A 24,044-nucleotide genomic window follows, 5' to 3' on the forward strand; every position below is an offset into this window, starting at 1 on the left:
TTGGGTGTTTGTTTTTACTTTCTTCATGGAACTGCTCTGAAATTATTTCAGAACTGCTTATGGTACAAGGAATTTCTGTTGAATGCTGTTGCTGTTCTGTATAGTTTATCTTTGGGCTTCTTATAATTCAGATAAAAAAGATCTTTAAAATGGGGTGGGGAACACTGTTCTTCTGGATAGCATTAGGCTGGCTGCATCTGTACTGCTGAAATAATGCAATTTGACACCGCATTAACTGCCATAGCTTGATCATATAGAATCCTGGGATTTGTGGCACGAGAGCTCTCTGACAAAGAAGGCTAAATATCTCAGAAAACTACAATCCCGGAATTCCATAGCATTGAGCCATGACAGTTAAAACAGTATCAAACTGCACTATTTTGCAGTGCAGATACAATCAGTAACTCCCATCAATCCTAGCCACCCCATCCAGTAGTGTGAGAGAATGGGAACTGCAGTTCAACCCCATTTGAAGGCCAGACATTTTTAAAAGCTTTGGTCTCTTTTAAATGGTTGTGTTTTGCATTTTTAAGAAGACATTGGGAAAGATTTTTAAGGCTTCAGTTAACTGTAATCCAAAGTACTGCTATAGAAAAGGGCTTGAAATATGTATGATGGAGTGTGTGTGTGTGTACACATACATACAGGCACAAGCTTTTCTGAGACAGTAAAAGTGATGCTTAGCTCTTTTAAGAAAATAGAGTCATGGTTAAGATTGTCTGCCTGCATTTGTCTCTTCTGTGATCATACCACTGCATACTGAGTACAGAATCTTGTTTACTGAGATGTTCGTTTTGCTTTCTCCCCCAAGAGATTCTAAGAGTTGAAGACAAACTTTGTGTATAGGCAGTGCATACTGCAGTCTTAAATTAGAGTGGGAGTGAAATGGTTGGAGGGCCAGGCTTCAGTCTTTGCCATTGATCCTTGCCCCACCCAGAGGCTGGTACAAGGAGAATAAATTATGAATAGACTTGCTTAATTTGCTTGAACATCCTCAGGCTGGAAAGATTTTCCTCCTTTTTTTCCTTCCACTTTTCCCCCTGATAAACCCTGCCATGACACAATAGGGCAGCATTTAATTGTATGCCTTTCCACTTGTCAAAAAGTTGTTCCTTAGGTCATCTGAAGTGCCTTCCACCCTGCCTTGGACATCTGCATTAATGAAGGCAGTCAGAGCACCAGTTTGGTCTGTCCCTTATCATTAAAGTTCAGCTGATCATCTGGGAGCTAATCATTAGCTCCATGAAAATTACTTTCTCTCCATCTCCTTTTCTGTAAGGTACCTCAGTGAAACTATCAATTTTTCTCTGCAAATGCAGTGAAAAAGCTACCTCCACTTAGCATAAAGCTGCTGTTCAGGCTATTAACTGAATCTGTATGAAGGTTTGATTGTATCTGTTGTTCAAATAAACTGGGAAAAATTAGAAAATGTCTGTGTGAGATCTCTAAAAATATATTGCCAGTCTAACTTTAGCAGAGTCTAATGCTCAATCTCATTTCTATGTCAGCTCTCCCCATCTATTGGCCATGTGTTTTCCCACTTATTCTGAACTCTCTAACCTTTTTTTCTGTAACTCTTTGGGTGTCCTCTGCAAGTCTACAGCCTAGGCATTCTGGGACTTGCTGTGAAAAGATCTTGCTTATGGAAACATACTGAAATTTTGAGACTTCCTGAGTACCCTACAACCAAGTACAACATGAGATGAATCCAAGCCCTCCACTCGTAGCTCTGAACTCCTGGGATAGGAGGTCAGGGTTTAGTCTCATGGTGCTGAACCTTGGAAAATCCCAGAAACTTTTGGGACAGCTTACAAACAGGGTTGGTTGCTATCTCGGGTGTCTCAGACAAAAAGTCTAGATGCAAACTGTGTCACCCTTCAGATGTTTTGGAGCTGTAAGTCCCATAATTTCTCACTTTTATTTCTGCTAGCAATGGCCTTGGGATGTGCAATTCAACAACATCAAGAGGTCCAAAGTATGTCACCCTATAGTTTAGGGATTAAATCACCCTTCTTTGGAGACAGGAGAATGGTGAGGGAAGTTTGGAAGGGAGTATATCTGGCTGCTTTCAAGTTCCTAGGCAGACTATAGGTGGAGTGCTTCCTATCTGAAGTGCTCCAAAATCCAAAACTTTTTCAGCTACAATGCAAGTAGCACAGTATGTAGCTGTAGTGAGGCAGATAGCAGGAGAGAAAAGCAAGGATCTGTGAAATGGTGGGAATCCACATCTCTTGCCATTTTATAGATTCTCAATCTATGTGCAGTCTCATTATGGCTCATTATGTATATGTAAATACATGTATTCCAAAATCCAAGAAATAAATAAATCTGAAATACAAAACATTTCTGGTTCCATGCATTTTGGATAATGGATACTCAATTTTTGCAAGAGCTCTTTCCTTCAGAGAAAATTATTATCATTATCATTACTATCTTTATTTATATCCTGCTTTTCTTTCCAAACTTGGAACAAGTTGTTGCTGTGTGTCTTCCATTAATGTTTGGCTTATGATGACCCGAAGGTGAACCAATCATAGGCCCCATTCCCACTAGCCTTTTTGCCCTGGGTAGATCTGAGCAGATCTGGTAATCCCCATACTGATTCCCTCAGGAAAGAAGCTCCCATTACCTTTACCCTGATCGAACTTCCCCAGTGCAATTTACCCCACTGATGTTCACACTTTACAAAAGTAGCGACTTAAGATGGAGCCTCCCTGTTGTCAATCAAATGATTTGCATATTCACTTCCGCTGTCGTCAATAGTGACGTGTCATGTATCTGCTGCATCCATTTGTAAATGGCATGGGTGCTTCCCCCCTCCTTTTTCTTTAAAAAAAATATCTAGCAGGAATGTTTGCATATTCTGTCAATGTGTCAAATTATTATTTTTTTAAAAAAACGCCAGCCCTGGCAGCATCCCAGCAAAAAGTGGTATCTGAAGGTCAGGGTCAATGCAGATGTGATTGTAGGGAGCCTGGCTAGAGTGCTCCTGGGCCCTCCTCTGCCTCCCCCTCCTCCCCCTTCTCCCTCCGGTTGAGAGAGTATAACTTGGCCAGATAGTGTGACTTGGCCAGAGAGTGTGCCTTGAACCAGTATGACGGTGCTCTGTTTCCCTCTCCTACTCTTCCTCCTTCTCCCCCTGCTGGTTCTCTTCCTTACCTGGGCCTTCGTTTCCGCCTCCTCCTCCTCCTTCCCCGGCAGGCTCTCTTCAGACCTGGGGTCTCATTGCTCTGGCCCCGATTCAGCTCCAGGAGGAGGAGGAAGGTGGCAAGGAGGGAGGGAGAGGAGTCAGGAACGTACTCCAGGGGTCTATTCCTAGCTCCTCTCCTCTCCTCCCTCCCTCCCTCCCCTCCGCCTTCTTTTTCCTCCTAGAACTGAGGCGGGCCCAGATCTAGAAGGCCCCAGGCCTGGGTAAGGAAAAAAGCCGGCAAGGCTACGGAAGAAGAGGAGGCAGGTTCAAATTGAGAGATGTGATCTTTCAGATAGCTTTGACCACATCTATAATATCAGTGTGGAGCCTGCATGATGTCCTGACTAGAAAAGAGGTGAATGAGACAACGTTATTAAAAAATTGAAAGTACACTCGCATATGGTACTCACCTGAGTAAAACATAGCAAGAAATACACTGTGTGACATTATTGATCATACACAACTGCCTTAAGCAGAAGTGTTGTTAGGAATGACTATGTTACATGCAATAATATTTATTCTGATGCACGCATAACACCCTTCATGCGTGCAAGGGCTTTCCTGTTCAGTGGAGATTAAAAGGAAGGTTTGAATGCACTCATGCTACACACTATAATGTACAAGGCTATCCTGAATCTCCAAGGAGCATTGTAGCACCTGCAAAGCTTAAAGTGTGAAATAAGAACTTAAGTGTTTACATTGACTCAATGATAAAGGTTAATGTTTCATTCTCTAATAGCATTGGAAATGCATTTATAGCCTGTAGGAAGGATTATGGTAATATTATTTCTTAGCACACTTAGCTACAATACAACCTTCCCCTAAAGGAAATAAAATATTGGCTAAATATTGCGGAAATAAATGGCTGAATGGAAATTCAAACAAGAATAAAAATCAGTGTGCCCCCTGCAGTTAAAGTACTTTTCCATACTAAAATATCAATTTTACCTTCTGTACCCTTTCCTCACTCAGAGCATTCTAAAAGTGACTGCTAGACATCACACAATCAAATTGTTTTCTATCATCTGGAAGCCTGCATTTTGTCTCCACCGATTCCATTAATCTAAAATCCTATATGTGTGTGTCTTAACTCCAAAGAAAGAACAAGTTCCAATTGAATGTAAGTAGTCTTTTGCCTAGAGTTGCCCAGTGTGGACTTTTGGGGACTTTACAATCATTAGAATTTGCAAGGAGCAGTGTGGTTGCAGGAGGAATGGTATAATTAAGTATTCCATAAGGACTGTGGAAGCGTGACAGAAAGGTACTAGAAAGTAAATGTAAGACATGGTCAGTTTTTTTTTGGGGGGGGGGGTTGGTATCAACAGGAAGAGGGAAATACTCTTTACAGTGCAGTTTGGTGGAAATAATGCCCACATAGTTCTGTGGGGCTTATGTTAATGTAAGTATGTATGAGTAGGAGTACACCCTTAAGGTATCATTTGCCGTTATGAGAGAAATTATTCCAAATATCAAAGGCACCAACATGGCATATATTGAAGCTATATGCATATGGAAATTGAAAGCCACTATGGTTTAGGTTTTGGACTAGGAGTTTGGGAGACCAAGGTTTGAATCCCTGTTCAGTATGCAAACCCACTGGGTGACTTTTGACAAGTCACACTCTCTCAATCTAAGAACAAGGCAATGAGAAACTTCCTCTGAATACAGCTTTCAAAAAAACCCACCTCTACATCAAAGTTACTTGAAGACTCATAATAAATAATAATCCCTAGCCTCATGTGGTCATGCAAATGGCTGACTGAGAATGAATAGAAATGGAAGAGGAAAATGGAGGGCTTTCGTTCTTGTATCCTCCCTGCTCTCCTTTCTGCTGTAGCAGGAGCTGAGCAGTGTTTTGGTCCTAGGACAGATTGACCACCTTGAACCAGGTGAGTAGACAAAATGATATGGGACATGAGGCCCTAAATCCAAGCTGCTCTGTTGTCACCATCAGGTCCCTCCCAGAAACCTGTTTCATCTTTCTGTTTAAATAGGAAGATGTGGATTTCTTCTATATTCATGGAGAAACGGACTTGCTTGAAGGAGGTCCAGTTGGGATGTTTTATCTTTCTTTGTTGAATGAGTATAAATTATGAACATTCCTCTTAATGTGCATTTGGGGCTCAACTAGAAGGGTACATGAGGTGTAGAGGGATGCTCCTGATCTCTAATAACTGATTGGAGACAGTAGTGGGACTTGATATCCTTCCAGCTGGAACCATATGCAGTATGATGAAGAATCTTCCTGTCCTAGGAGGAGTGGTTTCGAGGAGTAAGAGCAGCTTCCATGGGCTGGCTCCCTTACACTATAGTAAGTGATCAATACTATTAGTGATAAGGGCACCATGTACTTGCGGCTATAACCATTTTAATCAATATTTGCAGAATTGCTCTAGGTGCTTTGGGTCTAAATATGTATTGTAGTATATGTAAATGTTACTTTAAAGAGGTGGAGAAGTTTACAGCTCTTCTGTCAAGCCACCGTGTGTCACTTTAAACTTGGCTGAAGTCGTTAACATGCCAAGTGAAAGAATTTCCATCGTGCTGTTTAGCAAAATGTTCCATTTTGTTGTGCCAATAGGGGCCAAGACTTTACTGCTGAGTCTGGCTACAATAGACCCAGTGAATCAGTAAAAAATTGGTAGGTAAACATTTATGTAAATTCAATTGATTCACTGAGTATACTCAATAGGGACTAACAGGAAACGCCAGGACATTTTCTTTGACATTTGAGATGACTAGGGATGCTATGAAATGAAGGGAGGTTAAGCAAGAACAGAAGCCAGTAACATCAGTTGTTGAGGAGTACAGTAATTTTGTTTCAGAATTGCAGAATCCTTCCTCACCAGCACTGGATTGCAGGAGCCTCAGATTTGGGTGCTAGTTATCTGAAATTCTCCCTTATATATTACATGGAGGAATGTACAATCATAACATATGGGTATACTCTATACATCTAGGGAGGCCTCTGGAAAGTCTAATCTGCACTGCAGAAATATTGCAGTTTGACACTGCTTTAAATGCCATGGCTTAATGCTGTGCAATCCTGGGATTTGTAGTTTGGGGGGGCACCAGAGCATTCTAACGGAGAAGGCTACATATCTCTCTTAAAACTACAAATCCTAAAATTCCATAGCATTAGGCCATGGCAGTTAAAGTGGTGTCAAACTACATTATTTCTGCAATGCAGATTAGACTGAAGTTTCAACAGATTCTGGACTCCAGACTTCATCAGTTTTAATGCTGAGGCACATTTTATTTTATTTCATTTTTCAACAGTATCTGGAGGGCTGCAGTTCCCTTGGGCCTGGCCAACATTTTAATCTTTTATTTGGATCAGGTCACTCCACAAATATTGCTTTCCTGTTATGCAAGGGTTTCATTTGCACCTCTATAAAATTAGCATCATTCATGTTGTGCAAGTAAGAGGAGCTGGAGTAAATGCTGATAACTGGATGAGCTCCACTTCACTGAATAGCCTTTTCATAAGACCCATGACCAGAGCAAGATAAAAAACAGCTTGTGTCACTTGATACCTGCTGTGCCTGCTGTCAGCCCTACTGTCCATTCTTAATCACAATTCCGAAGTGAGGAATGAGCTGGTCTGTGCCAACTATTTTGTTCTTCACATTTGTGCTGCCATGAGTGTTATACTTTTAATTACTACTCTTTTTGTCATTTTCCCTTGAATATCTAAACCAGAGTTTTCTGAAGCAATGAGCTTGTCTTCTCACTGGACCATATGGCAGTCACTGACTGAGGTAATGCATCTCGGTGGTCTTATTGCAGCAGAACTACCTTGGCTAAAATATATATGGATAGAAATTAAGGGTTAACACTTGAGACCTTGGGTGCATCTACACTGCATAATTAATGCAGTTTGACACCATCTTAACAACTATGGTTCAAAGCTATGGAATTCTGGGATTTGTAGTTTTGTAAGGTATTTAGCCTTTTCTGCCAGAGACCTCTGATGCCACAACAAATTACAAATCCTAGTATTCCACAGTATGAAGCCATGGTAGTTGAACTGGCATCAAGCTGCATTAATTTTGCAGAGTGGCAGCAGCCCTAGAAAACTAGGAGGAGAACACCAGTAGAATTGAGTAGATATCATCTGAGTGTATAGAATAATCTGTCAGATATAGTCCTATCCTTTTTCTGTTGAAGGAGGCAGAGGTCAGAGGTTGGAAGAAAGCTGAGTATGATTTAAGAAAATAATCAGTGATGTTTTTTTAGACTAGAACCTGTTTTCTTGGGTTCATCTAACGGCAGAAAGAAATTCTAGATTAAATCTAAGGTTGTGTTTTGGTTTAATACATTTGTTTATAACATATCTTTTAATGAAATAATTCTTCAGGTGGCATAGAACAGATTTTCAGGGAGAGAGCCACAGTAGCTTGTTTCAATATAAAAAGGCATCATATGGCACCTTAATGAATAAACCAATATAAGTCACCAGAGACTCGCATGAATTACAACCCACTGCCTCTGAAACAGTAGTCTGTGGAAACTTATATTGAAATAAAATAATTAATTTTTAAGGAATAACTCCTTATTTTTGTAGATAGATTCCTTATTTTTATATAACAGACTATAATTGTGTAATGAATTTAACTTGTAAGGGCCTGAGTTGAGGGATAGCACAACAAAGATTCTGAAGTGCAATGTTGAAGCATATCCTTCCACGCTGGTGTGTACTGTGCTTATGGGGCTGCAGTGACTTTTACTACCCTTAAGAGAAGATTGTGACAAACCCATCCATGGGAGAATAGCAATTTCTAGGAATTATGTGACTAGCTGAAACACCCTTTCCATTTTTTTTAATGTTTAGATAAAATGTAGTTATTCCAGGCTTGGTAATAAGAATAGAAAATGTATTGACCCTGAAAAATTACTTTGCTAGCTCACTTGCATGCATATCTGAAAGCACTATTTTTACCAAAGTACATATGTGTGTGTGGGAGGGGGGAGGCTTCAGTAATGTTTCCTTGTCTGGGCACCTGTAGATTATATGTTTGCATATACCATTAACGAAAGGCCACTTACAAGCCTGAGTAACTCCAGCTTCTCCATTAACAGTTAGTGCACCTCATACCCTGAGAGTGAGCAACTGTAATAGGCCCAGGAGCCAATTTTCCACTCCTGACATCCTTCAGGGCCTCACATAATGCCTTCCCCCCAGTAAAAATATGGAAAACCAAACAAAAGTGAAAGCATTTGGAAGTGCAATTCTGTTTTTGTTTTTATTAAGATAACCTTTTTGACTTAAACACCGAAGAAAAGACTTGTAACCCATTCAAAAGCAGATGGCTTCTAAAAGTGAAATTCTTTACTTTGTTGTCAAAGCAACAAGTAATTTTAATAATTTTCTTCCTGTTTTCAAAGATTTTTCACTGTTCAGGACTTTTTCTGTGTAGTGTGGGTTTTTTGCACAAGGAAAAAGCATTTCCCTGATAGAAAATAATATTTGTGCTATTTTGTGTGTAGAAAATGCTGTTTTCTGCACACACATACATGTGTGTGAATTTTGTACAGAGTAAGTCCTGAAATACAAAGATTCTCTTCAATCCAGAATTCTCATCAGGGTTTTCAGCCACTTGAGAAATGTGTATTTTGACCTTTTTTTCAAATATATTCCATTCTTAATTGCCATTCATGGAGACATCTAGGCAATACAATTTGGGATTTGGGTGCCAGAGAAAGGGTCTTCCAAAAGCAGTCACACTAACACTGAATCCTTCAACTAATAAGTTCAAGGGAACATATGTAATTCTGCTTTGTTCCTGCTAGCAAACTGAGAATAGGTTAAGCTGAGACATGTTAAACTGTCCAGGACAGCATCAGCCCTCAACAGGTATTTGAAACCAAGGTTTTTCCCTGGCTTACCATTGCAATGCTGTCACTCATAAAATAATAGGAAACTTATTTTCCAACTGTTAATTGCTGTGCATGCAAAGCAACACAACTTGTGCAGAAGACAGTGGCATCTGCAAGCTTCAGGAAAGTTCAGGTTTGCTGAGGACCACCCCCCCCCCCCCCGAAAACAGTATACTGTGTGGCCACAAAATGATGTTTGTGAAAGGAAGAAAAATAAACTGGAGGGACAGTAAAATGGTAGATCCTGAACACAGGGAAGTAAGCTTTTGCTTATTTCATTGTTGCATGTGATAATGAAATTTTTTTTAAAAAAATGTTGTCATATTTAATGAGATTATTAGACTTTTTTTTTCATTTGTAATGATTTTTGTGCATTTCAGGAACTTCTTCCAAAGAAGAAAAATAAATCAGAAAGTTGCATTCCTCCCCTCCCCCCCCCCAAAAAAAAAACCCCTACAGCATTATGTGCATGATATAATATTCTCCGGCTAAAAAAAGAAAGGAAAAGCAAAGGGGAAAAGATGGTCTTTTTACTGTCACGCAGAGGTGAGCCAACATGGCATAGTGCTTTGTGTGTTGGACTATCACTCTGGGGACCAGGATTAAATTCCCCGCTCAGCCATGAAATCCACTGGGTGATCTTGAGGAAGTCACATGCTCTCAGCCCCAGGGGAAAGCAAGGGCAAACCTCCTCTGAACAAATTTTTCCATGAAAGCCCCATGAAAGATTCACGTTAGGGTCACCATATAGGTCAGACATGACTTGAAGGCACAAAACAACAACAAGGGGTGAATATCCAGCAGAGGCTGAGCATGTTTTTCAGTGGGTTGTCTAAATGTCTGAAAGTGGGTCTATGACTGTCTGGAATCCTGAACAGGAGCGCTCCATACAACAGCATTTCGTTTCAGGTCCCACTTATCTGTTATGACTCTCCAGTTTTGACATCCCCCATTCCAATTTATGAATTATTTCCCTTTTGTTTATCCCTGTGCCTATCAGTCCCCAAAGGAGACATAAAACCTGTTTGAGTAGTGTTTGAGAAATCTGAGCAGAGAACGCAGGGGACATAGAAATTTAATGTGACATCTCGTTTCAATAATACTGGTGTAGAGTAGTCATTTCTCGGAGGGGGGTGCATTTCGTTCATTCTCTTTAGTAATCAAAACATTCCTTATGCATTAGGTTTTGACTTAGCATATCAATGCAATATGTGCAGCCTTTGTGACTCACTTTGGTCTTTATTGCAACTGATCACAGTGCCTAAGAATTGTGCAAGTGTCTGAATTCTTGACACTACCAAATCTTCTGCACTTCTGTGGTTTTGGTGGATGTATTACAAACCCATGGGCTCCCCCTCCTTTATGGGCTAGCATGGCCTCCCCCCCCCCCCCCCATTTTTAATACATAGTCTCTGATCTGCTATTCACGGTTGGAAATGTACACAAATATAAGCTAATGAGCTTGAGATTCCAGAAAAGGTAGAACATGTGCTAATTAGTGGGTGACTTCAAATTTAAAGAGAGGGAATGCATTAATAAAATTAACTCAAACATATTACCCAAGTGTTTTTATCATTTTACATAACTGTTTTTCAATATGCTGGTCTAAAGAAACCGATCACATTGGGGTGAAGGGATATTATCATTTGGTTCTTGTATTAAAACTTCAACATTTCTATTATAGTTAGGTTAACACGCCCCTGCCCTACAGTTATTTCTTAAGCCTTGATTCATTTGATGCTGCTTGACTGCCCTCTACGGGTTACTAAAGAAGATGCTCTGCCATTTCATTCGGAAGCAACAACATTCGGTGTATTGAATGTGTTGCCTCCACTTCTAGCCTTGCCCCTAAATGGGATTTGGAATGAAGGGGATAATTCTCAGCTCACCAGTTGACAGCAAAAAGCAAGTGTTTTGCTTTGCTTCAACTCCAATGAGTGTTATTTTTTGTGTGTGTCTTTAAAAAATAGGATCTTGGTTTAGAAATACTGGTTTTCTTTTCACAGGAAGATAGTGCTGTGAGTTGATGGGAAAATGCACTTTTGTACCAAAATGGCATTTCAAATTCCATTTAGTTACAGTATCTCTAACTGATGATTTCAGTTTGGGTTACTGATGATTGCCTTCATCTTGCTTGAATGCCTACTGTTCTTCGGGGCCAAAGTGCACAATTGTGCTGCAACAGGCATAACATTGGTCTCACCAAACAAAATTTATAACAATGAACAGTTCAACAGAACTTGGGGGAAAAGGCACTAATTTTGTTTTTAGACATGATCTGTCCCCATTCTTCCAACAGCTGTCACACCACATGTTCAGTTGCATTTTGTTTCAGATGCTGTTCATGCTCATCTGCCTAAGAATTGGGGTGTTGTTATTGTTTTTGTTGTTCCTTTTGCTGTTAGCTTTCCTTAGAGACAGCCATGGACACGGATGGGATTTGGGATAGTGCTCAAGATTTAGTAAATGTGTGTGTGTGTGTTTAAAGGGCTTGGTGTGATCAATAGTGCATTTTTATACATATAATTGAGAGTTGTATGGTGTAGTGGTTTGAATTTTGGATTAAGACTCCAAGAGACTAGAGTTCAAATTTCTATTTGGCTATGGAAACCACTGGATGCTCTTGGGCAAGTCACACTCTCTCAGCCTTAGAGGAAGGCCATGGCAAAACTCATCTGAATAAATCTTGCCAAGAAAACCCCATGATAGTTTTGAATGCCTTAGAGTCACCAGAAGTTGGGAAGAACTTGAAGGTACGCAGCAACAACAACAGCAACAACAACATTGGTTATTAATGTTGAAAAGAAAGAAATATTTCAAGTTTGAAAAGAAGCCCATCATTCAGAAGACCTGTGCCACAAACATATCTGGGTCAGTTTTCTGTTCCAAATTTACCAACATTTCTGTTGGTTTTGCTAGTTCTCTTGTACATGCATAGTGGCAAAAGCAACAAATTCACTCATCTTATTATTATTTTTTTAAAATAGCTTACCCTTAAATGCTGTGCTATTGTAATAGCTGTGCTAGATTTAGAGAACTCGAAAAAGAAATGTTTTGAATCCCCAGCTTGAAGTAACTTCAAAGAAACAGTTCTTTTTTTTCTTTCCCCAAAGGCAAAAAAATCCTATAAAACTAAAAAATCCTCTTTTGTTTCTCAAATTGGCACCATGACATTTGGCTTGATCTTTTGCAAAATTACTTGGAAGTAAGTCCCACTTTGTTCCATAGGGCATACTCCCAGATTGCAGTCCTCTGTGTATTTTCCTGGTAGGTGAGCCTCACTGAACTCAGTGGGGATGTGTTTCCTAGTAAACTTTAATAGAAAGAAAGAGTCTATGAATCACCTACATCAAAAAGCATTTTTTCAGTCTTTCCCCCCTTGAGATAAATAGCTGGAAGTGCTCCTAGTGTGTCCACATGACTCCTAGGGCATGTAGGAGAACATAAACAACATAGATTTGCAGTCCTCAACTAGCCCAGATAATCATACCTGTTGAAACAATTACAGTGTCTCAATTATGGTGGGAACATCAATGCAAAGGCTTTGCAGGAGGTTTCAAGTGCAAATAAACAAACAAACAACAAAAGTATAGGCTCTGCCATCCAGGTGTGCTTACTGGGGGCTGTCTCGCCACTGAGCTGAATGTATGCAATGGATATATTCTCTTTTTAAAGAATCAAACCTCCAATAAAGATAAGCAGCAGACTCTGGATAAACCTTGGATTCCCTGGGGACAATTTATATCTTTAGGGCTGTGTCACCACTGCAGAAATAATCCAGTTTGACACCATGTTAACTGACATAGCTCAATGTTGTGGAATTCTGGGATTTGTAGTTTGTTGTGGCAGCAGAGATTTCTGACGGAGAAAGCTGTATGTCTCACAAAACTACAATTCCTCAGATTCTGTATCATTGAGCCATGGCAGTTAAAGTGGTATCAAACTGGATTGTCTCTGCAGCATGAATGCAGCCTAGGAGAGAGAGAATTTTGCCAAGCCAGCTTATCTTGGTGTATAACATAGTTCCTCTGCCTCTGTAATCCATTTTTTTTAAAAAAAAAACATTGTGCCTTCATTTTCTGACACATCTTACATCTGAATACTGTCTGCTATTCAGAGCCAAAAGGCTATAGATTAGTCTTGATCAAGTCTGAGCTTTTGTATACCTATGTGTTAATTTCAGATTTCTGTCTTATTAATAGCAGGAGCATTGAATACAGTGAGCCCAAAAGACACAGTTCACAACTTTGCAGAATATTAGATAGCCTAAGGAAATTTTTTGCTCTTACTTTCACCTTCCTCATTTTGTGAGAGCGAACACAACAGTAGTAGTAACATTAGGTTTTTTTAAACTGCAACTCTCATGATCCTTCAGCCAGCATGACTCTGTCCAAATTGGCTGGCAGTCATGGATGCCAGGGAGCCAGATGGTATATTGGCTGGCAGTCAGGGAGCCAGCATGGTATACCTTTGAACTCTGGGGTTTATCACACTTGGGAAATCCCATGCAAAAATGGGGGTCTAAATTGGAAAAGAAACCTGCAAAAGCGAGTTGATTTTCACACAACGTTGTTGTTAAACTAATATCACCCCGAACGGAAAGTAGAGGGAAGGCAGACAAAAGTCACTCCTTTTTACTTTCAGAAAATTCCGAAAATAAAAAGGAGCGGTCACCACTGGGTGACCTTGGACAAGTCGCATTCTCTCAGCCTCAGAGGTTGGCAATAGCAAACCCCTTCTGAAGAAACTTGTTGAGAAAATCACATCATAGGGTCCCCTTAGGGTCACCATAAGTCAGAAATGACTTGAAGGCACACAACAACAACATGGGTGTTACAGTCCCATCCAGTCCAAAGTCAAAGTAGATGTTCTCCTAGGCATTACTTCTTTAACAGAAAGTTTGGTATCAGAGACAGAAATAACATGGAAAGAATAAGGATATGATACAAAAAAAGAAGTCCATGTTTCTGCAGACTTTTTATTTAGAACTCAAGATGTCCACATGTGAAATGAAACAACTGGGTCAAGTAAGCATGGCATAAGTAACAGAAATATTTAGAATTTTCTAGAGACCACTTCAGACAAGGCTTTTTCCCCAAATGTATTCGAGGATGATTTGTTTACGCTTCTTTCAGCAGCATTTTGGTAGCTAACGTAGTAGATCTATGCTTTTTTTATTTAACATGGTGAGGCTTATCATCTTTTCATTTTTCTTCCTGTTTTGCTATTCACACATTCTCAGTAAGGGATTCCAAAGGCAGCTAGTATTTACTTTTCCTGTTGCAAGGAAGCATTCATAGCTACAGTTGGATCAGCTAGAGCAGAATCCGCCCCTTTCCCTGCTCAACCATTGTTGCATTGTTTACTACACACATGCTTCTACAATGCAACAGACAAAGTTTGTGTTTCCCCAGCTCTCATTCATCGTCCTTCCAGTGCTGATCCCGCTAAAATGCTTTTAGCTAGAGAAGAGGACAAAGCAGAAATAGAGAATGGACAATCATTAAAAGGCTGTAAAAAGAAGCTTCTTTTTCGGATGCTTTTTAAATTGAGCTATGCCTATAGTAATGTCACCAAGCTCTGCTAAGAATGGATCAGTATTAATCACTATGGTGGCTTGCAGGCTGTGGCATATAAAGCAGTTTTGGCAGTGTGTGGGGAATCAATTACTGGTCTGCCTCTTCTGTGTAGGGAAGTATCAGCAATGCATCATGTATTATATTTGAAATGCACAGTGTGTGAAGGCATGTGCACAGGTAGCTATCTGAACCCACTTAAAGCTGTTCTTCTGTAATGGATTACATACAAATTGTCTTAGGAATTTGTGGTGACATCACACAATCTCTTTCTCTATAGAATGAACTTACTGTTCTCTCATTGACCAACTCAGAAGGATGTTTTCTAGAATTTTTAGGCAGATTTTTCATTATGCTGAAGATAAGACAACTCTGAAAAACAGTGTTTCCTGTAATTGGTGCAATGTATGTGCCAAATGCTGAGATCTGAGTCAGTTACAAAAATGGCACCACGTCAAGACATGGCTTTTTAAAAAGCATTTGGGACTTAATTTTCTCTAAAAGTGCATGTACATAGTTTTTAATTGCTATGCTTTCTTCGGCCGTTTTAACTTGTTGCCATGTTTAATATGTTTTTTATCCTGTTTAAGTTATTTTGTTAGTTGGGAAGTATTTTAGGTTTTTCATCATTTTATCTGTGTCCTGCCCTGAAGTTCCATGACAAAGAATAGAGTAGAATATTTTAATAAATCATTAATAAGTGTAGGTGGATTCTTGTATTCATTAAAGACTTCCTTCTAGTATAAACATGAAATTTAATATCAGACTAAATATTCAGGAAAAAAAAGTCAGCATCTTTGCAGCTACAGTTTTGTACATTGTATATTGTAAATGTCTCTTTCCCAGCTTGTTTCAATAGTGTTTCTCTTCTCTTTTGCTACATCTCTATACCCACATCTATCATGAAAAATGGATTTTAAAAAAATGAAATCAAGGTTGCATTCTAAATAGAAATAACAGTGTGTGTTTATGCCCACAGATTTCACATTGTGTGCTTTTTAAAGCATAAGATGTCCGTGTACGACACCTACGTACATCTGAATTAATTTGGTAATGTCTGTAGAAGCAGTTCAAATAGATTATGACTTTATTGGAGTAAAGATCCCTGCCACTCTTTATAGTGATGCAAAATTTTAAAAGATAGGGGAAAATCAAAGTAAAAACCAAATTAGTCGGCAGTACTTTTTTTAGTAGGGCCTAAATACCTTAAATGTACCAAATGCCATCTGATCATGGAAACTAAGCAGGATCAGCTCTGGCTAGCACTTGGATGGCAGACTGCTAAGGAATGCCAGGCACATTAGGTCACCCTCCTATATTTCAGAGGAAGGAAGTGACAAAACCAGCTATGAGTATTCCTTGTCTAAGAAAACCCTATGAAATCCATGGGTGACAAGCAACTTGAAGTCACATACAGTCACACACTCTTTTGTAGATATGTTGTAAGGCACAGTATGTCACATTTAGATTGCTGTATCAATGAACCTTGAAAACAGCATTGTTGGACTCGGTTTGTGCACAGTTCTTACACCTGAAGAGACTGCAGATGTGGAAGAACAGATCATCAGTTGTTGTTTTTTTCCAGCCATGCACATAGAGTTTCCTCATTTATCTCCCTCATCACTTCTGTTTCTGCAATAGATGATCTGTGGTCACCAATGTATCATGTAATTCATAAAATAGAGGTATAATACAGTTGAGTGCTGTGGATCATGATCCTTTCCATACCAAGCAGGCAGGCAGGCAGACACAGCTCTGTGATGGGATGTACTTTTGAAGGACAGGCAAATGCAAGCCGACAGTTCTGCTGCAGAAGACTCCAGTTCCAGTAATTGTAATTCATTTTAGGTCACCCTCCTATCTGTGTTTGGTTCATAAGAACAGTACATACTCTCCAGTATGCACAAATGAAATTAGGGACACTACTGCAGGCTTGGATCCATGGAAAGGAGGCAAGAAGATCAGTAGGCAGAGCAAGCAACAAGCTTTGACATAAGAAGTTTGAAAGCAAGCACTAATAAAAATACAAGCAGAATAGATAATAATAATGATAATAATAATATAATTTATAGCCCGCCTTTTCACAGGGAATCAAGGCAGGTTACAACATCTAAAAACAGTGTATTACATATCAAATCTAGTTAAAATTAATCAACCACCCAACCCTAATTATAAAACTAAATTAGTTTTATAAAACTAAATTATAAAACTAAATTAGCCAAACAATTATATCTACCATATGTAATACCTATTCTGTCTGTGTAGGCTAAGGGAGAGCAAGGGGCAGATTTTTTTTAAAAAAAAATCTACATTCATTCTAGAATAAATTTATTCTAAAATAAATCAAATTAATAAATTGAATATTTTTCTAATTGATTCCAGTTAGCCAGGAGAGTAGAGCTCTTGAGGAGAGGAGATAAAAACACTTCCAAGGCAACCTTGCTTTGCTTTTGATTCATTCAAGGGGTAAAGATCTTGTGTGTCCAACACTTGAGGGTGAAATCGCTGTGCTTTGTTTTTTAAAAACAGCTCTTTAATACAGAGCTCTTGAGGAGCATTTTTTGCAGTGACATTTCTTTAAAAGAAAGAAAGACCCCCCCCCCCCCAAACACACAGCTCTTCAGTATAGCTTGTCTTCTCCAATACTGGGAGATCTTAGGAAGAAGGGATTGTTAAAGCTACTCTTCAGTATAGCTCTTGGGGAGATCTTTAGTGGGGCATTTTTTTTTTTAACAAAACCAAAAACAGCTCTTCAATATAGCTCTTCCCTAATGCTAGGAAATCTCCAAGGGAGATTCATTTTCTAGTAGTTTTGTTGTGTGAATGGGGGAATTGATCTTCAGGAGGAGATCTGGGAGATGTAGATTGTTCTTTTTTTCTTTTTTTTTTAAATGATGCTTCGGTTCTTTTCTGGCCCTGGGCTCCTCTTGGGTTGCTAATGAGAAGAGAAACCCTCCACGAGAGCCTTGCTCTTTCAGTGGTTTTGTTGTATAGGGGATGTGCCTGTGCTTTATCTGGTATACTTGTGGCTTAGAGGAGTGATCTTGGCCAGAAGATCTAGAGAGCATCATTCTTTTTTAACAGCTTATTTTCTGCTCATGAATGATGACTCCTGTCTGTGGTAAACTGTGCCTTGGACAGACAGATTGCTGCATTTTGGCAGCAGTTTTTTTCTCATTTCTGGAGGCTTTGTGAGAGCACAAATGGGGTGGGGCCACACTGTCTCGAATCTTGATTTAAAACCATCAGGGGGGATTATTGCTGGGTAAATAAGTGTCAGAATGCACCTTTATGAAACATTCACAAAGACATTTATCTCGTTTTGTAATGGGGAATCCCTGATGAGAATAAGAAAGCAGTTCATATTAACTGGAGCATTTGTGTTTGTGAATTCTGTGTGATCATCTCATCACACAATTCCCTCATTATTTCTGTTTTCTTTGGCTCACATTGCAGAGAAAGTATCTTTGTGTGTATTAGAGAGCACAAACACATCTCTGGTGGAAAATGACACACACTGATCTCTTGGGGATGTTTTGATTGAGATTTCCTGCATGGCAGTGGTTGGACTGGATGGCCCTTGTGGTCTCTTCCAACTCTATGATTCAATGATTCAACGATTCTGACACCTTCATGCACAGAAAAACATGGTCAATATAGTTTTATGGAGGATTGCCATTTTCACATACAAGTATGATATAAAAGCAAGTCTTTCCTCTTGATTCTAAGTACTGTCATTTGTGAACTTAATTTATGAGTGCTTTGGAAAATAAGAAACATTTTTTGACTTTTCTATTTATAAAAGGAACAAATACAACTAGGTTATGATGACGTTATTGAGATGTAGTATAATAGAATATACTGCATCTCAACAACTATAATATAATATAGTGCATGGAGCTGGGGGCCAAAGATGAGTTAAACAATGGAAATACAAAGTATGGGGCTAACTCTGTGTGGCTTGTCTGTCACTAGGCACATGGATGCTTTCTACTGTACCGTGTAGAGGGAAGGAAAAGGTAATGGGAAGCTAAACTGATAGGATCTTTCAGGAGACAATTAGTATCTTGCTATCACTAACCCTTTAGAACACCCTGTATGTGGACTTAGTAGTTATTTGTGCTTGAAGGAACATTATGCCTGGAGAATTTTCCATGGGTATAATGGGTTCCTCTACTACAGTGGAGTTGCCACCACAGTTATTACTGAATTTTGTTTTGGCAGAGCTCCTCTCCACCAGAAGAAGCCAGTGGAAGGTTACTCCAGCCAGATCATAATCTGATCCAGCAGTCAACATTGGGACTGCTGGATTATTGTGAAGATAACTAAGGGGTGAAGCAGACAGGCAGCTTGGAACAGCCTCTGGCCACTCCAGCCTTGATTGGACCCGGATCGGCCAGGGACTGCAGCAACTGGATGGCCTTCTCTGAAAGTGGGCCACCACCGCTGTCCCAAATGAGCCACTGGCAGGAGTGGATTCTTCCGCTCCTTTTGTCAGCGGATTTGGGCCGCCTTAAGTGGACTTGGAGTGGCTTCCAGCAAATCTTGGGGCATGTGTCACCTGCATGCCATGCCCCCGAAGAAGCCAAAACCCGCACCTTTGGCCCATCTCTTTTGGGCTTAAGATAATGTTTGTGAAGTACTTGATGGAGTTCAAAGTGATATAAATACTTATTTCTATTATGTCTATAAATGTTTGCCCCTTTCATTTCCAGATTTTTGAGTCTGATTTTAAGTTTATTTGTACAGATTCGTGATAACAGCTAAAACTTTTTTTAAATGTAAGATTACTCTATACCGTTATTAAAGCTGTACTCAGTAACGAAGCTAAATAGGAACCTCCCTGTATTTGACTTTGCAGGCAGGCTAATGAAGAATATCAAGTCCTGGCTAATTCATGGCGCTACTCTTCTGCATTTTCAAACAAACTTTTCTTCACTATCGTTGATTATGATGAAGGTGCTGACGTTTTTCAGCAGGTAAGAGTATGGAATTCCTGAATGATAAAACCATTATGTGTAAATCTCTTTTTAAAGGGATATATTGCTGCACTTCATTGCCTTAACACTTCAGAAATGTTTTATGTACTTACTTAGGCTTTTTTTTAAGGGTAAGCACAGAAGCACAGATGATGGAGAGACTGTTTTTTACATCATATTTTATTATCTGTTCTATCACTAAAGATAAAAAATATACAATACTCTGTTGTGCTACTCAGAAAAATTAGCATACGTGTCAATTTTAGTCCACTTCAGAAACTTGTCTGATCCATTTTTAAAATTAGACATGGGCACAGAGTCCTCATGTTGTTTTGGTGGCCTTTGACCCTTCTACACTCCACAGATTCCTTTGTCTGGTAGAAAAAAACAACAACAACCATGTGAATTAGTAGGAGTCCTGGAAGTTTAGGACTGATGTGAAGCCTTTTCATGCTATAGAATTATAGCACTATGAACCCATTTTAATTGCCATTGCTCTTAGAAACATAGAATCATAGAGACCCAAGAACCATCCAGTCCAACCTACTGCCATGCAGGAACTCACAATGAAAGCACCCCCAACAAATGGCCATCCAGCTTCTGTTTAAAGACCTCCAAAGAAGGAGACTCCACCACTCTCTGAGGGAGTGTGTTCCACTGTTGAACAGCTCTTACTGTCAGGAGGTTCCTCCTAATGATTAGGTAGAATCTCCTTTCCTGTACCTTGCATCCATTGTTCCATGTCCTATTCTCTGGAGCAGCAGAAAACAAGCTTGCTTTATCCTCAATATGACATACCCTCAAATATTTAAACAAGGCTATCATATCACCTCTTAACCTTTTCCTCTCCAGACTCAACATACCTACCTCCCCAAGCCTTTCCTCATAGGGCATGGTTTCCAGACCCTTCACCATTTTGGTACCCTTCTCTGCACACTTTCCAGCTTCTCAACATCCTTTTTGAATTGTGGTACCCAGAACTGGACACAGTATTCCAGGTGAGACCTGACCAAGGCAGAATGAAGTGGCACTGTTACTTCCCTTGATCTAGGCACTATACTTCTGTTGATACAGCCTAGAATCGCATTGGCCTTTTTAGCTCCCTCATCACACTGTTGACTCATGTTCACCTTGTGGTCTACTAGGAGTCCTAGGTCCCTTTCACACATAGTCTCAAGACAGATGTCCCCCATCCTATATCTATGCCTTTCTTTTCTTTCTTTCTTTTCTTTCTTTCTTTCTTTTTTTTTTTTTTTGCCCTAAGTACAGTACCTTACATTTGTCTGTGTTGAAATTCATGTTGATAGCTTTGACCCAGCTTTCTAATCTATTAATGTCATTTTGAATTGTGATTCTGTCCTCTGGGGTATTAGGGTATTAGCTATTCCTCCTAATTTGGTGTCATCTGCAAATTTGATAAGCATGCTCACTGTTCTTTCATCTAAGTCACTGATAAAGATGTTGAATAGTACTGGTCCCAGGACAGGCACCCCACTGGCCACTTCTCTCCAGGATGAAGAAGAGCCATTGCTGAGCACTCTTTGTTTTCGGCCGGTCAACCAATTACAAATCCATTAAACAATTGCCTTGTTTAACTCACATTTCCCCCTCTTCTCCACCATTTCCTTCTTCTTCTTTTTACTGCGAACATAGCCCAAAAAGCCCTTTTTATTGTTCTTAAACTCTCTAGCGCTTTAGCTTTTCTGACGTTACCCCTACACGCATTCACTATTTGATTTTTTCTTGGGTGATTTCTCCTTTTTCCATTTCTTATACATGCCCAGTTAAAAACTTAGTTCTTTAGTCATCCTTCCTGGTTTCTTGAGACACCTCCCATTTTTCCTCCTTGTTGGAACAGTTTGAAATTGTGCCTTCAATATCTTCCTTTTGAGAAACTCCCATCCATCCTTAACTCCCTTCTCTTCTACTATTCCTGACCACAGGATCACCCCCAGTATTTCTCTAAGTTTACTGAAATCAGCTCTCCTAAAGTCTAGAATCCATGTTTGATTATGCCTGGCTTCTGCTTTCCACTGTGTAACAAACTCAAGGACAACATGATCAATCCCACTTAAGATCCCATCATTTGCAGCCCATTAACCAAGTCATCCCTGTTGGATCTAAAATAGTTGACCCCCTTGCTGCCTGTTCCACCTTTTGGACAATGAAATTGTCTTCCAGGCAAGAGAGGAATTTGCTAGACCTAGAGGTTTTGTCTGAGTTTAACTTCTAGCAAATATCAAGATAGTTGAAGTCACCCATCACTACTAAATCTCTCCTTTCTGAATGTGTGGTCATCTGTTATAGAAGGGCATCATCCCACAGTAACATCCCTGTTGTTTCCCTCCCCTTTCATTTTTATCCAAATGCTCTCCACCTGGCTTCCAGGATACAAATTCTGGATCTCTTCACAGGTGTAAACATCCATGACATATAATTTTATTTGTCCTCCTTTCCTGTTTGGTTTGTTTCTCTTAGAAAGGTTATACTCCTCTGTTACTATATTCCAATCATGAGACTCATCCCACCAATTCCGGTGATGCTTATTATATCATATTTGCTTTATTGTCTAGGAGTTCAAGTTCATCCTGTTTATTTCCCATGCTCTGTGCATTAGTGTAGAGACATCTGAGACCTTGGATCCTTCCCTTTGCTTCCTGTATAAGGTTTTTTGCTTCCTAATGTTGGATCCTTGCACTGTTTGTCTTGTTCCCTCTATAGCAGTTTGACTATTATCTCCAGCCCTTGGTGAACTCCTGCCTTCCAAAATACTGTCTCCCTCCCCCACAGACCTCAGTTTAAAGCCCTCCTGGTCAAATTTTTGATACTATAGGCAAAAAAGTTTCTGTCAACTGGCGCGAGGTGCAAACCATCCGTTGCCAGAAGTACTCTCTCATGGAACTGCAGCCCATGATCCAAGGATCCAAATAGTTCTTGGCGACACCATCTCCAGAGCCAGTTGTTCATATCCTCTATTTTCCTCTCCCTTCCTGGACCATGCCCTTCAACTTTCAGCTTCCTACCTAGAGCCTCAAAATCCCTTCTGATATTTTGAAGGCTGTGACTTGCAGTATCATTGGTTCTCACATGAACCAAAAGAAAGGGATAATGGTCAGTAGGCTTGACAGGTCTTGTCAGACTCTCATCATGGATCTTTGCACACCTCCTGAGACCTCTTGTCAAGCCCACAAACCATGATTCTGTACCCCTCAGCAAGGAGTCCCCCACATCCACTACCTGCCTCCTCTGAGGCTTAACAGCAGCCATTCTCTATGCTGATTCTACCAAGATCTCCTGCACTTCCCCAAGGACTGTCCCTCCTACTCTCCCTCATCATCCCTGATAAGGGAGAGGGCTTCAAATCAGTTCTGTAGCTGCAAGCTCCCCGAACGATCCCTGGTGTTCCTAGTTCTGTGTATGACATTCCTCCAATTGTCTACCTCCCATGTATGTGAAGTGACCTCCTCTCCAGAAACTTCATCTGTGTGTTCCCCAACCAAAACAGTCCATTCTGTTCTGTCCAAGAAAACTTCTTGCTCTCTAATATGCAGAAATGTAGATGCCTGGGCCTCCAGCTGCTGGACCTTCTCTTCCAACAAGGCTACCAACTTCCACTTAGTGAAGTTCCCCACATCCATAGGCAAGAATACAAACATCCAATAAGTGTTATAGGTGACTACAGCAGCTCCCTCACTGTCCATCCTGAGATGCCTTAAGGAGGCACTGAAACAGGACTGTGAGCTTCCCCCTCAAAAACTGCCTATTAAACACACAGGTAAACAACTCCTGTTGCCCTGGCTTGTTCCCCAAGCTCTGTCGCTGAGCTCAAGTGACTGGCTGTATCACAATACAGAGAGCCCTTGGCTGCTAGCTCCTTCCCAAGGCAAGTCTCTGACTCGCTTCGTCTGAGCAAAAGCACTCCACAGGCCCCTTAAAGAAATAAAATAGCTAAAAGTAAAGGAGAAGCCCTGAAACAAATCCCTCAGACCACCCTCTGCTCTAAGCATTTGCCTCTGGCAGGGGTTACATAGGCTAGGCTGCTAGCCCCAACCTAGTGACTCACAGAAATTCCACCTCCTCAGGAAAACACACTCACAAAGGTGGTTTTTTTTTGGGGGGGGGGACTCACCCAGTCAAAATGGCTGCCGAGACTCCTCTCTCCCTCTTCTCCCTGGAAAGGATTTGTGGGTTCTGTAGTTTCATAGTGAACTAGAACTCTCTTGCTAAGAATTCTAAACAACACTCTCTGAACTGCAAATCCATGGATTCTGCAGGATGGATCCATGGCAGTTAAAGTGAAGTCCTAGTGCTATAATTGTGTAGTGTGAAAGGGCTCATGGTCCTGAGCAATGTAGTTCACATAGAGACAAGTCTCTTGGCCCATTGACTTAAAAACAAACAAGCCTTACTTGTTCAGCT

General features: G+C 40.2%; 1 protein-coding gene across 1 annotated transcript in view; it reads left to right on the plus strand.

Moving 5' to 3' along the window:
- LOC149312754 (dolichyl-diphosphooligosaccharide--protein glycosyltransferase subunit TUSC3-like) overlaps positions 1-24,044 on the plus strand; it is a 165,808-nt gene that overhangs the window by 61,245 nt on the left and 80,519 nt on the right. Inside the window, exon 3 of the mRNA XM_089526981.1 lies at positions 19,508-19,625. Within this exon, the coding sequence (XP_089383107.1) occupies positions 19,508-19,625 (118 nt within the window). The remainder of the gene's footprint in view (positions 1-19,507; positions 19,626-24,044) is intronic.

This window comes from Sceloporus occidentalis, unplaced genomic scaffold (genome assembly GCF_023333645.1).
Source record: "Sceloporus occidentalis isolate IW3139 unplaced genomic scaffold, rSceOcc1.0.p SCAF_5, whole genome shotgun sequence".
Classification (NCBI taxonomy): Eukaryota; Metazoa; Chordata; class Lepidosauria; order Squamata; family Phrynosomatidae; genus Sceloporus; species Sceloporus occidentalis.